The 15,474-nt window shown below is 34.4% G+C and overlaps 2 protein-coding genes and 1 long non-coding RNA gene across 3 annotated transcripts; 1 reads left to right on the top strand and 2 right to left on the bottom strand.

Annotated features, from left to right (window-relative positions):
• Window positions 1-590: 590 nt before the first annotated feature.
• On the bottom strand, window positions 591-1,761 carry LOC140180119 (zinc finger BED domain-containing protein RICESLEEPER 2-like). The gene is made up of 2 exons (XM_072220515.1): window positions 1,197-1,761; window positions 591-799 (listed from the first exon to the last, which is right to left on the bottom strand). Exons 1-2 carry the CDS (start codon window positions 1,759-1,761, stop codon window positions 591-593), a joined length of 774 nt encoding a protein of 257 aa, XP_072076616.1.
• Window positions 1,762-1,794: 33 nt separating this feature from the next.
• LOC112757061 (zinc finger BED domain-containing protein RICESLEEPER 2-like) lies at window positions 1,795-4,601 on the bottom strand. Its single transcript, XM_025805659.1, has 3 exons — window positions 4,590-4,601; window positions 2,326-3,078; window positions 1,795-2,214 (listed from the first exon to the last, which is right to left on the bottom strand). Exons 1-3 carry the CDS (start codon window positions 4,599-4,601, stop codon window positions 1,795-1,797), a joined length of 1,185 nt encoding a protein of 394 aa, XP_025661444.1.
• Window positions 4,602-11,255: 6,654 nt separating this feature from the next.
• On the top strand, window positions 11,256-14,953 carry LOC112754153 (uncharacterized). The gene is made up of 4 exons (XR_003178406.3): window positions 11,256-11,822; window positions 11,933-12,026; window positions 12,167-12,302; window positions 14,720-14,953. It is a non-coding gene; the product is annotated as an uncharacterized lncRNA (long non-coding RNA).
• The last annotated feature ends 521 nt before the right edge of the window (window positions 14,954-15,474 follow it).

The following is a 15,474-nucleotide window of genomic DNA, read 5'->3' as shown; positions in this document are numbered from 1 at the left end:
TGCTGAGTTTGATAACTCAAGTGTTACCAATCACTTGACCATAGGGGTGTTCATGGTTTGGTTAATCCAAAAACCAAACCAGTTTTTTGGTTAACCAAAAATATAGTCTTGGTTATTAACCAAATTGGTTTTACATTATAAAAGTGGTTATTAACCGGTTAATAAAATTTAAAATCGGTTTTTAACCGGTTATTTTAAAAAAAAGGTTTTCAAAAAATAACCGGTTTTTACACCAAAAACCGGTTTTTTCACCAAAAAACCGATTTTTACATTAAAAACCGGTTTTTATATCAAAAAACTGGTTTTTACACAAAAAAATTTATTTTTACACCTAAAAACCATTTTTTACACAAAAATTAATTTTTTCACATACAAAAACCCAAATTTTTTTACCTTTTTTTTTAAATTAATTTTTGTAATCTAAATTAATTTTTCTTTCTTCTCCTGTAGCCTAACTGCCTAAGAAAGAAACAACTGCAACTCAAGAATTGGATGTAGTTTATGTACAATACTCTTGATGCAAAAAAGAAAGTGAAAAATCAAGCTCAAAAGACCCAGACTAGCAAGTTTTGGTGAGTATAGCTTCAACACTAAGGATCTGTGTCATGGCTTTGAAGCATCTCAACCACTTGGCTCATAGTTGGTCTTGCATCTTTGTCTTCCTCTACACATTTCAAAGCCACTGCAACTAAGACCTTCATCTTATTCACAAAATTGACATTCCAACTGCTATAATTGTTGACACCAATGTCCCCATCCAAAATTGACATTGCAACTGCTATAAGTTGTGCCTCAAAGTCTCAAACAAACCAACATAAACATAAGCATAAACATAAACATAAACATAAACATAAGCAAGTCTAATCATATATGAAAAAGCAAGTCTAATATCTTTACCACCTAAGTGTTTAGAACATAACTAAAGAAAACATAAACAATCCAAACTTTCTAGTCATCTTCAAGCGCAATTGAACCTGGACCCACTGAACAAGTAATGTCCTCTGATAAAATCAAATCTGTAAAAAAAACTATAATTATAACTTTAAAAAATTTATAAAGACTAATAGAATAATTTAATTAATTTTATTCATCATTTGAATCTACATAATTAATTTTATTCTCGACCTTTTCAAGCTCTTCGAAATTCTCAGGTGCAAGAGAAGAGAAAAAATCTCCTTTAAGCCAATCTTCGGTACATACAAGGGCTTCTATCATCTTAGGAGTCAATGAGCTACGATATTGATCGATGATTCTTCCCCCCATACTAAAAGCAGACTCGGAAGCTACTGTTGAAACTGGTATAGCCAATATGTCCCGTGCCATATTTGCTAGGACGGAAAACCGATTCGAGTTAGCCTTCCACCATCCTAGAATATCCAAAGGCTTATTATCTGGCTCACAGTCTTCATTCAAATAATGATCAAGCTCAGATTTAAGATTGGATTTGCGACCGGTTGATCGACGATATAACCCCATATCATAAATGTCTTTGGCTTTATCACTTGCACTCGGTTGGGAGAGGGTATCATCTTGGTTTCCTTCATCTGCACCTTGATTTAAATTATAAAGTGAATGAAGACAAGAAGACAACTTTGTCTTCAATTCACCGCCCACTTCCACACCAAAAGAATTAACTAGGCACCACTCAACGTAATCTAACTTATGGCAGGGATCTAGAACTACGGCAATTAACAACAACATGTTAATAGTTTTTGCATTTCCCCAATACTTGTTGTATTTTGCTTTCATCTTACTTGCCATAAGACTTATGCTCAAATCATCATCATCACGATATTATTGAATCCTCCTTCCAAGAGCAAACACTTCTTTCATGTATAAGTTACTAGTGACATAAGAGGATCCAGAGATGCGAAGTGTAGCATCGTAAAACATCTCTAAAAATGGTAAGACGGACTTAGCATAATCCCAATCTTGAAATAAAGGTACCCCTCTTCCCTTGTTTAATTCTTCAACAAATTTTTTGTCTTGCATCTCTAATAGCTCAAATGCCTTCTGATGCCTTAAGGCTGCTACTAACATTAAGTATGTAGAGTTCCATCGCGTTTCAACATCTAGGCAAACAAGAGTCTTATGTGGAATATTCTCTTGTGCAATACATGCCTTAAACCTAGTTAATCTTGAATTTGAAGATCTGACATACTTCACAGCATCTCGAATTTTGGCGACCGAATCATCAATCTCCTTCAATCCATCCTTCACAATCAGGTTTAAAATATGCGCACAACACCGCATATGGAAATACTCTCAATTCAAAACTGAACTCTTCCAAGAATTTAGTCTTCTTTGTAAATACATATCTCCGACATCGTTAGACGATGCATTATCAACTGTCAAACTCAAAATCTTGTTCAACTTCCAGCTATTCAAGCAAGCTTCAACATTTTGAGCCATAATCTCTCCCGTGTGGCCGGTGACTTGGCAAAAATTTAGTATTTTCTTTTGCAACTTCCAGTCCACATCGATGAAATGAGCAGTCAAACACATATACGCCATATTTTGACACGAACTCCAGTTATCAGTTGTAAGACAAACTCTTCCTCCGTATTTGGAAAAGTATTTTTGAAGTTGAACCTTCTTTGTTTCATGGAGCACCAAGATGTCACGTGCCAATGTAAAACATGAAAGAGTATTGAATCCTGGTTGCAAGGCCGCTGAATATTCTTTAAAACCTTGACTTTCTACAAATCGAAAAGGAAGCTCCTCGCGAACAAACATTGATATCAATTTTTCCCGAGCATATTCTGCATCAAACCTACCCACTTGTGCTTCTGGGCTAGGCGATGTGCCTGTTTTCTGTCGTTTTCCTCTATCTGAACCGGGATTGCTTATGCAAATCTTTAAATGTGATCTCATTGCACTTGTTCCATTCCCGCACTTGATCACTTTTAAACAGTGTTGACATTGAGCCTTACTTTCATCATCAGGGGTTCTCTTGAAGTGCTCCCAAACTATTGATCGATTTTTGCGCTCAGATGATGTGGTTGGGAGAGGAGGTAATGTAGAAGTTGAATGCTCTGCAGACTCTGAAATGGGAACATCACGATTGGCTACCTCATTCTGAAAAAGAAGCCATAAAATCTAATTATTAAATACTTTAACAATATTAAATCTGTAAATATATACAAATTAAAATGTAAATATCCATATAGTATACTAGCACCAAAAACAAATTAATTCATATAACATTAGCTTCTTACATAATATGAAGAGAGAGGCTATTAGCCAAAACTTGAAAAAGAGAAATGTGTAATAATTAGATTGGTAGAACATAAAGAAAAAACTCCTTGACTCACTTTTCACCCATCTTTTCATTTTAATAATGATCAAAATGTTAACCAGCACATAGAAAAGGAATGGAAGAACGCTTTGCTTATTTTCTTTCACTTCTTTTTAACCCAAACAAGTTTAAAATAAAAGCAAGCCTCCGCAGAAAACCAAAGCATCCAAAAAGCAACTCCTAGTTTGACACTTACACTTTAGTTTCTTTCTTACTCATTGCAAGAAACTGCTGATAAATATCACTTTTGTCACTGAAATAAAAATATCACATCGCACCAAGGGCCCACATTCTAAAATACTGTTGAAATCATCTATTGTCATTGTGTTTTTTTGCTAATCACTACATTGATCTGTCTCTTCATTTTCCTCATAAGACCACAAGAAGCAAAGCTTTTCTTTTTTTTCTTCATTCAAGCAACCAAGTATAGCTTTTCTGGAAATTCAGGAACAAAACAGATGGCTACTTCTAATCTAGAAATAGGATTTTGTGGACAAATTAAGGTGGGGACTAGTGAAAGCAAGCACTCCTAAGTCCTAAGATCTTGAGTTGTTTCCATTGCCTATACTATAGTTGCTACTTGCTAGAGCGAGAGATTCAAGGCAGTAAATAATGATAAGAAAAAGAAGGCCAAGGCAGAACACAGTTAATGATTTTTCAGAACAAAATTCTATTTACAACAAAAATCAGAACAACAAAGCCGAAAACATATATAAGATAAGTTAGTTTTCTTCAACTAAATAATGATTTTTCATATGATTGCTAATTGAACCAGAGTTAATACACTTCTTACTAAAGTTCTTGAATCAATGTCACCATTTGAAGTGTTCTTACTATCCCTCTTATGCAGCATTGTTCAAATTCATCATTCATCCCTGCAACTTCAACTACTAGTCTATCTAATTCTAATTCCTATAAGAGATTAGGAGATTGGTTGTTGGTTATATTGATTAGTTAGTTAGTGATTATAGTTAGCCTCAGTAACCATATTCTGTTTTATATATATATATATATAACCAAGTAGCACAATACATATAGAACACTTACGTATTGGCTTAAATCAGCAAGTAGATTTTTTATGAAATCAAGTTTTAGGGGGGTTCAATTTGAAAATTCATACACTGTATATAAACAACTAGCGCTACATATATACTATATATATTATGGTACATGCATGAAACAAAAAAATAATAAATGAGCATGGCAATCAGTTCATCAAGGATTCAACTACTACTTAGTTTAATTAGATATTTTTCAACAAAAAGTGAACCACAGTGAAGAAGAAACTTACAGCAGGATCCATTGAAATAAAGAGTTCAAATGTTCAATACTGAGAGATTTTAAAATCTTCACATTCAATCCATTGAAGTGAAGAAGTCAGTATACTCATGAAGGAACAAAACAAAACAAATCAACAAAAAAGAAAAAACCCAGATAACAAATAACCCAGATAAAACTCAGAACTTAGAACCAAGGGCAAGGATGAGGCTTACCTCAATTGATGAGCATGAGCTCCGGTGAGCCACCAACAAAAGAAGAAGAGAACCGAAAAGAGAGAAGACAGAGTCGTGAATGGGAGGTCGAGGCAGAGAGACAGAGTCTCGAATCAAAGTGAAGACGGAAGACTCGAACTCGAAGAGGTAGAGGCCGACGAACCACCGGCGAGCTCCGACGAGAGGCAGAGAAGAAGAAATATTGATAGTGGTGAAGAGTGGATTTGTTTTTGTTGAAGAGGATTTGTCGAAAAGGAGAAGAAGTGAAATTAGGTTTTATTTTAATTTGGTTAACCGGTTTTAACCGGTTAAAAACCGGTTTTTTTTATTTGGTTTTGGTTAACCTATTTTAAAAAATATGGATATGGTTTTTAAAATTATTTTATAAAACTGGTTAACCAAAATGTGGTTATGGTTTTTAACCGGTTAACCACATTTTGGTTTTTTTTTGCACACCCCTACTTGACCAAAGCCAAAAGGAAGAAAATATCTAAATTAAATTAAAAGCATCAATATAAATAGAGCAAAGCAATCTTAAATCTGAAAATACCTCAAATAACATTAATTAAGGAAATCGATCCAAACATAAAGAGTTCATAAACTAAATTGAGAAAATAAATAAAAGAACACTGAACCTGGGATTGAGAGTCACTCCTAAAACTAAGAGAAGTCCTAAATCCTAATCCTAAGAGAGAGGAGAGAACCTCTCTCTCTAAAAACTACATCTACTCCTAAAATTGTGAATGTGAAAGCCCTCCTCTATGAATGGATGCATTCCCCCACTTTATAGCCTCTAATCTGTATTTTCTGGGCAGCAAACTGGGTCGGAAACAGCCCAGAATTCGCTGGTTGCAAATTCAAACACGCTGAATTTTTTTCATTGCGATGCATCCGCATGGAGCACGTGGTCGCGTCGCCTAGAGTTAGGACAACTATAGTATATTATATATCAAATCGAAGCCCTAGACGTTAGCTTTCCAAAGCAACTGAAACCGCGTCGTTTGGACCTTTGTAGCTAAAGTTATAGCCGTTTTAGTGCGAAAAGGTCAGGCTGGACAGCTTAGCAATTTCTCCAACTTCTTGTATTCCTTCCACTTTTGCATGCTTCCTTTCTATCCTCTGAGCCATTCCTGTCCTATAATCTTTGAAATCACTTAACACACATATCAAGGCATCTAATGGTAATAAGAGAGGTTTAAACATAGGGAACTTAAGGCCAAAGAAGCATGTTTTCAATCAAAGCACATAATTAGGAAGGCAAATGTAAAATCATGCAAATAGTATGAATAAGTGGGTAAAGAGTTGATAAAATCCACTCAATTGAGCACAAGATAAACCATAAAATAGTGGTTTATCATTCTTCATCAGGTTTCTTTTCTTCTTTCTCTTTTACTCTTTCATTGTTACATTAATTTATGTTTCTTTCTTCTCTATTTTTCTTTTTGTTTCTATTATCCATGGTTTCTTTTTCTTTCTTTTTCATGCATTCTCATGTTGGTATTGGAATTTTATTTGGGTATCACCTTACTATACTAATGCTTGTAGACATTATCTGAAATGATTTGACAATTGATATTTTAAATTGGCTCTCATATATCACTACAAGAATTTGACAAATTAGCGACGAATTTTTGCGAGAAATATATTTTGTCACTAATCCGTCACTAACTTGCGAGGAATCAGTGACGCACTAACGACAAAATTAATGAGCGGTCACAAAATACCTGAACTTGAGAAAAGCGACTGATTAGCGAGAGATTTACGAATAAGTTTGTTTCTCGCAGATTGACTTTTGTGGCTAAAAAAAGAGCGGGGAAAATTTCCTCACTAATTTGTCACAAATTAATTAGCGAGTGACATTATTCTAGCAAATCAGTTAGGGGTGTCAAAAATCCCCAGGAGGCGGGGATCCCCGTGGGGACCGCCCCGAATGGGGCCCCAATGCGGGGAATTTTCCCTACGGGGATGGGGATGGGGGACAAAATTCCCCCGAAGTAGGTGCGGGGACCCGAGCGGGGATCCCCGTCCCCGTCCCCATATTCCCCACATTCCCCGAATATATTAAATTACTTAAATACCATTAGTAATTTATTTTTTACTTTGGTTTTTTATTCATTTCACCTTCCATATATATATCGAAAATTTGGAAACCCTAGCCCCTCTTTCCATACACTAGTGCCGCTACCAGCTAGTCAGCTACCCAGTCACCCTCACCCTCCTCGCGAAGACGCGAACCCCCCCTTCTGCGTTCTCTCCGTCCTCTTTGCACCCAGCCAGCCACCTCCGAACACCTCCCAAGCGGCCTCACCACTGTTCGTTTCAGCCGGCCCACTCACCACGTCATCACCGCACCTCGCCGTTCCCCTTTTTCTTCGCCAACGTTGCTGCTCCGTTGAGAATCATCTGAGCAAGGTGAAGAAAATGATGGAAGAATTAGTATGTGAATATCAACTTAAGGCTAGGGTTAAAAGAAGAGCAACAAATGATGATAATTCAGCTTCTACTTTGGATGTTGGACATGATGAAGGATCTTCAAAGAGAAAATTTAACTCTATCTACTTGCAATTTGTGGAAGATACATCTGAAGACTGCGCCGCGAAAACGGAGTTGGATTTCTATTTGGAAGAGAGTGTTATAGTAGATAAAACAAATTTGGAAAAATTTGACATTTTGGGCTACTGGAAAAATATTGGAGTGAAATATCCAACTTTACAAAAGATTGCAAGAGATTTTCTAGCCATTCCTATTTCTACTGTTGCCTCAGAGTCTGCTTTTAGCACCGGTGGTCGAGTTATACATCCACATCGCAATAATTTGGATTGTGAACTTGTTGAGGCGTTAATTTGCACTCAGCACTGGATACACTCTTCAGGTAAAAGTACTAATAACTCAAATTTTATTTCGTATTAAATTTCAATTTCATGTTAAATTTAACTCTTGTAAATTGTTGGTTGATATAATATAGATAAATCAGGGTCGAAAATTCTAATTCCTTGGGACTATGTGATGGATATGGGGATTTAGGAGTTTAGGTAATTATTTTTTTATTATGTCAAATTCATATTAAATATATGATATTCTTGTTTATGATGTATGTTAACATATTCATATTTGTGTTGTATTTTAACAGAGAACATGGAGTTGTTTGTTGGAAGTTGAAGACTTTATTTTATGGCTTTTTTTAAGAATGGAAGTTGTATTTTAAAATTTCGTTTTATGGATTATGATTTCTTATTTTATATTTCTTGATTTGTAAGTTGTAATCTTGGATAAGACATGTATGTTTGTGTGTTGTAATAATGTTTTGTCTTTTTTTATATATTTTTTAAAATTTTTATTGTAATTTTTCATATAAATATTCAACATAAAGAGATGGGGAATGGGGACCCGCAGGGAATACGGGGAACGCGGGGAATGGGGATGGGGGCAATTATCTCCCCACGGCGGGGATCGGGGCGGGGACGGGGACAAAATCTGAGGGCGGGGACGGGGAGCGGGGAGGCATCCCCCGCCCCCGCCCCGCCCCATTGACATCCCTAAAATCAGTCACTTAGGGGTTCAATCGAATAAAAGTAAAGTAACGAGTGAAATTATTGTCACTATTCCATCGCAAGTGTTTGATATACAATTAGCGAGAAACAATTCACACACTAGTTCGTCGCTAAATAAACTTTGTGCGAAATGGCTAATTAGTGAGGAACAACGTTCCTAGCTAATCCGTCACGAAGAATTGAAATGTATTTTGCGATGGATAATTTCCTAGCTAATTTGTCACCAAAGTTTTTATTTTTTAGCGAGCAACTAGTTTCTCGCTAATTTGTCGCATAATATTGTAAAATTCAAAATAAGAGTAGCGACAGAAAATAGTCGTTGCTAACTCGTCGCAACAGATAAATCATTTAGCTAAGGAACTGTTCCTCGCTAATTAGTCGCTAAAGTGGAAATATGGATATTGAGCGCCTAGGACCTAAGTAGTGAGAAATTTGTGACCATTTAACAACTGAAACAATTTGTTCGCTGATTTCAAGTCGCTGATTAGCGGGCGAAATACATTTGTCGCTAAGTTGTAGCAAGTTTAATTTAGCGAGCGAGTTGGCAAATGCAATCTTGTCACAAAGTAAAAGCTATATCCTACCTATTTTGTAGCAAATTACTCGCTAATCTCGTTGGAAATCTGTCGCAGAGTTATAACAAATCCAAAACTGATCAAGAAAATTTTATAAGTAACTAGTCGCAATTGAGTCACTAATCAAAAGCTTATTTAGTGAGGAATTAGCGACCGTTTAACAACTGATATACTTTTCTCGCTTATTTCATGTTGTTACTAATTTATTAGAAAAAATATTAGTCCCATGTTGCTACTAATCACTAACCACTATATACATCCATGGAAAATTCATGAAAAAAATCATTAAAAAAGTAATACAAATGATTTTAATTTATTTATTTTAATATAAGATCATTGATATTTACATAAATATTTTCGTATTTTTAAAAAAAAAAATCTTATCTACCTTATAAAATATTTTTTAAAATTTAAATTCTTTTTAAAAAAAATCAAAATGAAAATTTGAAAACAAAAGAAAAAAAAGTAACTCAAGAAACAAAAAAGCATTTAATTTCAAAATTTTAAAACGTATCTATAAGAACTTTTTTTTATTATTTCAAATAAAAAATTGCGTATAAGCATTATTTCTAATGCTTTAAATCAAAATTTGAAAATTCTATTATCGTTACATGAAAAAACTAAAATGAGCCCTATTATATATACTATATATGAGATTTGAGATTGAGAATTTGAGATCTTGTTATATATTGATGCAAGACGTAATCAATACCTATGCATATGAATAGATTTATATATATATATATATATATAAAATTAAATTTAATAAATAATGCTAACAAACTTGATTTATACATATAATCAAACTTTACAAATAACATTTCAAATTTATAATCATAACACACATATACAAATGTACACTTGCTATCATAGTTTCCAGTTCGGTTTACTCCTTGAACCGTTTAAGGAAGAAAATCAGTATGATCCAGTAAGAATCGGTGCAAACCGGTCTAACCAAACCGATTTGCGTGAAAACTTTTTTAAAAATGTCTCCACTAGGTCTCGAACTCGAACCAAGAACCTTGGAGCAAAAGCAACCTCCACTTGCCTCTCAACCATTGCACTTCTAATTATTATATTTGACAAATACTAATTATATAGTATACAAAAATATCTAATTTAATTTAATTTTTGTTTTTTCTATTTTTCAAATTAATTATATTTTAATTATATACCATTATTAATATAAATATAAATTTCACTAAAAATTTATTAATTTACTTGATCTATTTTAATGCTAGTATTGTGATTAAGGTTATTTGTTTTGATATTAGTGTTAAAATCTATTGATATTATAATTAGATGATATTATAACTAATCTATTAAGAGTAATTGTTCGGTTGCTCGGGTACCGGACAGGTCAGAGTGAAGCTTCAGTTGGTGAGACGAAGAATCGCCTGGTTCTGGGTTACTGGGTTGGAGGTGGAGTAGCTGACGTTCCGAGCTCTTCGTGTGGAGAAGGGGGTATCACCTGCAAAGACACTCCGATGCTCTAGTCAGTTAGGTGTGCAAGCAAAAAAGGTATAAAGTGATGTGTGTCGTACCTTGGGGGAGGGGTAGGACCCTTCCCATATATACTGTGTCAGAAGTGGATCCCGTAAGAACAGATCCACCTTCCTCGAAGTTTCCTCTTACAGCTGTAGTGATGAGCTGCCAATGACGCGTGTCCGGGTCGGTGGTTGAGTGGCTCGTACGTGACCGTTCGAGTCGGGTGGTCTATGGGTCGGGTCGGCCCGCGATTTGTTTGGGTCAGGCCGTTACAGTAATCAAATTAGTTTTATTAATATTTGGAGTTAAGATAATTAATATTCTTGTGTAAATTTTTATAATTGGTTATTTGAAATTAAAACTCAACAATAAAAATATTATATAATTTAATTTAAGAAATTTGTATTATTATTAAATTACGATTAATTTTATTAAATCGAGTTCTTAGAGATTAATTTATTAGGAATGATTAAATTAATTTTTATAAATACTTTGAGTTTAAGTTAATTAATGTGTATGTACAATTTTTATTATAATTAATTATTTTATACAAATTGAAATTAAAATTTTGATAATAAAAAGATTATGAAAAATTATAGCATATAATTTGAATAATTGATATTCTCGGGTTTAAACTGTATTTTATAAAATTTGATTAGTATATTTACTTTATGATTTAAATTAAAGATAATCATTTGAGTTCATTGATATATTAATAAATAAAATCTTACGTATTTTAAAAATAATTTTTATAATATTATATTTAATTTTTAAATTGTTATTTTATCTCAAATATCTTATAAAATTATTATATTACTGGTACATATTTTACCCTAACCTTAAAGTTTTCAAATAAAACCCTAATTCCATTAATCCCTAAATCAAAACAAGCAAAACATACGCAGAAGGGGAAGAAAAGAAACAGGGAAACAGAGAGGGGGAAATGGGAAGAAGAGGAAGGAGAAGAGAGGGACGGGATGGAAGGGAAGGCGCCGGGAAGACCGTCGTCGCCGTCGCCGTCGCCCTCAGGTGAAGGTGGAGGAGTGACTGAGAGAGAGTCGGACGTGAGGAAGGAGAAGAGAGATTGAGAGAGGGAGACGGAGAGCTCGAGAGTCGAGGAAGGGGAGGAAGGCTGCTCCCGTCATCACCGCCGATTCCGCCTAGACCGCCGCCGTCGCCATTGAGGGAGTCACTGCCGCCGAATCCTAACCGTCGCTGCTGTCAGAAGAACGAACCTGGAAGGAGAAGGACGAGGTCCGTTCTCGCACCGTCCTGCTCCGCCGCCGCCGCTGCCATCGATTGGGGTCACACCGTTGCTGTTGCGCCCTGTTTTCGTTGATAGAGCCACTGTTGAGAGTCTGTCGTCAGAGAAGCATCGTCGGCATTGCTGCTGCAAACTATTTCAGCTACTGCCCTGGTATTGCTCGGTCACCACAGCCTTCTTTGTCATTGTCTCTGAATTCTGTACCATTCACGACCTATTTTGATTATTGTTATTCTTGCTTGCCGCTTCTGCCTCCGTCGAAGGGAGTGAGAACGCCGTCGAACAGAATGTGAGAAGGGAGAGGAGTTGTGTTCTTTAGCTGTCGCCGTCGTTGCCGAAACCAAGACAAATTTACCGGTAACTCTACTATTTCCATTCTTGAATTTGCGCTACTTCCATTTTGTTCCTTAGTCTTTTTCTGTTCTGGTAAGGAAAACCCATGTCTCTGTTTAACACTCCTGCTCTGCCTTCTCTGTTTGCTTATGGAACTATCATAGGAGATAGTGTTGATGATAATAAAGAACTGTTAGAGTTGCTGCTGCTGCTGCTAGTTTGGTTCAAGTCTGTTGCTGCTACAAACTAAAACAAAAGAGGGGTTTGCTGCGCTTAATTATCGAATTTCGGCTAATCGAGGTAGGGGGTTTAATTTAAACGGTTTTAATTTAAGAATGCCGACAAAGTTTATTGGATAATTGCAAATAGGTATAATAGTTGTGAGTGATTGATTGATTATATGAATGTTGAATTGTGGCTGAGATTGTGATTGGAATGATTGAGATTTTGGTTGGAACTTTGATTGAATTCGTTGATTTTGTGAAATTGATCATGTGTGGTTTATGAATTGTTTGATGAGGGATTGTTGTGAATTCTGTATTTTGATGGATTAAATTGAAATTTTTGTTATTAAACTGGTTATATGATTATTGTAATGGACTTAGTTTGTGATTGATTGGAGTTGGGTTTAGAGAATATTTGGAGGAATGAATCTTGAAATGTTGAATTGATTGTTGAGAATCTGAGTTTTGAAATTAAATGGAAACTTTGGAAGTAAATCGGATATTCAACAGTAATCGAAATGATAAGAGAGTAAAAGCTAAGTAAACTAGGATGAAATTCATTGTTGGAATTTAATTTTGAGAAGTTTGAATCAACTGGAGAATTAGTTGTGATTTTCAAAATTAAACTGAAAAATCTGATTTCCTGCATTATCTTTAAATGAAATCGGTAACTTTGAAAAGCTATAACTAATTCCGTGATGATCGAAATTGCGTGAGACTAAGTCTGGATTAAGCTTGAGTATATAAGGAGCTGGACTGGGGAATTTAAGACATTTTTGTTAAGTATATGATTTATGGTGAATTTTTGAGTTATGGTTGTGGAATCTGATTTTTACTGCAGAATTTTTAGAACAGCAGTAACTTGTTGGCTCTGCTGTGAGTGTTTCGAATTAAATTTTGAAATGGAACTAATTTTAAATGAAACTTTAGTCCTATTATTTTAATTCCGTAAAATTTCAGAATGGTTGGACTTGTAGTTTTAAAGATATGAATTTTTGAAAGATGATGCATTATGCAGTAAAAGCCAGATTCTGTTTCCTTAAATCAGTAAATTTGAGAGTTTATAACTTTGGATTCTAGATAGATATTGAGATGGAACCAATTGGAGGTGAAATTTAAGTATGTTTAGCATATATGATTTAAATTTCAGGGCTGTCAATGTTTTAATGAGTAAGTTATGGGATTTGGAAGAGGATATGTTCATTAACTTTTAAAACAGAATTCTGCAGAAAATTACTCAACTTCTAAGTTATATAACTCTTCCATTAAAAAGGATATTGATCTGGAACCAATTGGAAAAGAAACCTGGATGAGTGAAGTCGAACCACATTAATTTTTAAGGTAGTTGGATTTAACTTGGATTTTATATTGAATTTTGAATATCACATGCTGCTGTTTTCTGATTTTAAGACACTGCAGAGCAGTCACGGTTTTGCTTCTATTCCCAAAGTTAGAGCAAGCAAAAATTATGATTTTTCATTTAATAGAAAGCTTAATCCGAGACGGTCGTATGGATATAAAGTTTGTGTAATTCCGAATTCATTTGATATTTTAAAAACAAAATTGAAATTAGGCTGCCAATGTTGTTTTGGTAACTACCCTGGGTATAGGGTTTAAAAATTGATTTTACACTATTATCAAGTATTTTGAGAATATATTGTTGTGGTACTTGCTGATAAAAGGTTGGTGAAATGTTGAGAAAGAGGAAACCCGTATGGGTGGCTAAGTTATATTTTTAGAGGAGGTTATGTTCGAATTTTTATAAAAGTATAAGGTTGTAATTAAAACGAATATTTAAGACTTGTTTAAAGACGATAATTTTGCTGATTCTTTTGAGAAAAGATTATTTGGTTTATGAGGTTGTTGGCAAGGGCGTGGAAAGAAGGTTAACATCCTCTATTGATTTAGTTGGTTGAACTTGCACAAATTACTACTGTAGAGTGATGTTATTGAACCTGTTTTCTGATGCAATCTCTTTTAATGGGAATCAATTGTTTGATTTTTGGTCAGTGTTAAATAGTCAATTATTGTACTCTCTTTTTTCAACGTCTCTTATCAATTATTCAGCTATTTGCTGGCTCATGCTATTTTCGACTCACCCTGTTCTCTTCTGTTGAGAGGAGCTGAAAATGAATCCTGTTTGTGTTTCTTGGTAAAGTTTCTACTTTAATTTCTCATCTTGCTTTCTTCTATTTGATTCTGTTGTTTATCTTGATTAATTTTTTTTGCGTGCAAACAAGAATCACATGATGTTGTGTAGTGTAGTGCAGTGCCTTTGATTTTGACTGCTGTTGGATTCTTTATAATTATAAAAATTCTTTTCTTTTATTTTTTGTTGAATTTCTTGCTACTTCTTTGGTGATCATCTTCTATAAATCCATTTATGGAATTTTTCATCATGGGTTAGTTTGGCTTATAGTTCTATGACCTCATGTATGGACACAAAATTTTCCATTTTTCTATTGATTCATGTTACTTTTCCGTAATCTGCAGAACTGATGAGGTAATCAACACTCAATTGATGGTTTTTCGGTAAATTCTCCAAAAATGGGTCAAGTATTTTTCTCCATATTTCAGCTGGAAACAAAGAGGTTGTTATGGCTTATTGGCATTACATTTGCAGTATGTAAATTAAATTATTAGTTTTATTATAGAATTGTAATTTTTTTAATTATAATTATAGCATGTAAAGAATTTATGTAAATCAATAAAAAAATCAATTCTTTTTATACTTTCTTATTTTCTCCCTTCAAAAGCGTGGCTATGTCTCCTATTGGCACGCTTTCGAAGTGTAGCTAACACTAACTCAATTGGCACGTTTCTAAAAAAGCGTGGTGAAAAGATATTGCTATACTTTTTGCATATTTGGAATGCTTTAAAAGCATAGCAAAACCCAGTTTTTTTGGTAGTGCGAGATACTTATCAATTTGTTACTAGTTTAAAAGGAATTTGCGATGACATTTTGCGATAGTATTACAACTAATTGACTACAGATTATTTCCTAGCAAATTAGCGACTATTTCATAACTTTACTTTCTCATTTCGAATAGCTTTGATTTAGCGACAAAATTCTTACAAATTTGATTAAGAATTTTTAAAGATTAGCTATAAATTTGCTACAAAATGTGACAGATTTGCGATCATATTAGCGGACAACTTGCGACGAGTTAGGTTCGGAAAAATTCCTCTCGAATTAGCGTCAACTAATCATTCCATTTTGTCTACGAAGTTAGCTTGCATTTAGCAAT

This window comes from Arachis hypogaea, chromosome 16 (assembly GCF_003086295.3).
Source record: "Arachis hypogaea cultivar Tifrunner chromosome 16, arahy.Tifrunner.gnm2.J5K5, whole genome shotgun sequence".
Taxonomy (NCBI): domain Eukaryota; kingdom Viridiplantae; phylum Streptophyta; class Magnoliopsida; order Fabales; family Fabaceae; genus Arachis; species Arachis hypogaea.
This window is presented reverse-complemented; position numbering and strand designations above follow the sequence as displayed.

Excerpts from the sequence above, each read along its gene's own strand:
- LOC140180119 (XM_072220515.1), bottom strand. The coding sequence starts at position 1,761 with ATGGCAAGTAAGATGAAAGCAAAATACAACAAGTATTGGGGAAATGCA. Across the intron at positions 800-1,196 it reads GATGATAGAAGCCCTTGTAT|ACTTTGAGGCACAACTTATA; the intron begins GTACCGAAGATT and ends GGTTTGTTTGAG.
- LOC112757061 (XM_025805659.1), bottom strand. Across the intron at positions 2,215-2,325 it reads ATAATGCATCGTCTAACGAT|GATGGATTGAAGGAGATTGA; the intron begins GTCGGAGATATG and ends CTGATTGTGAAG.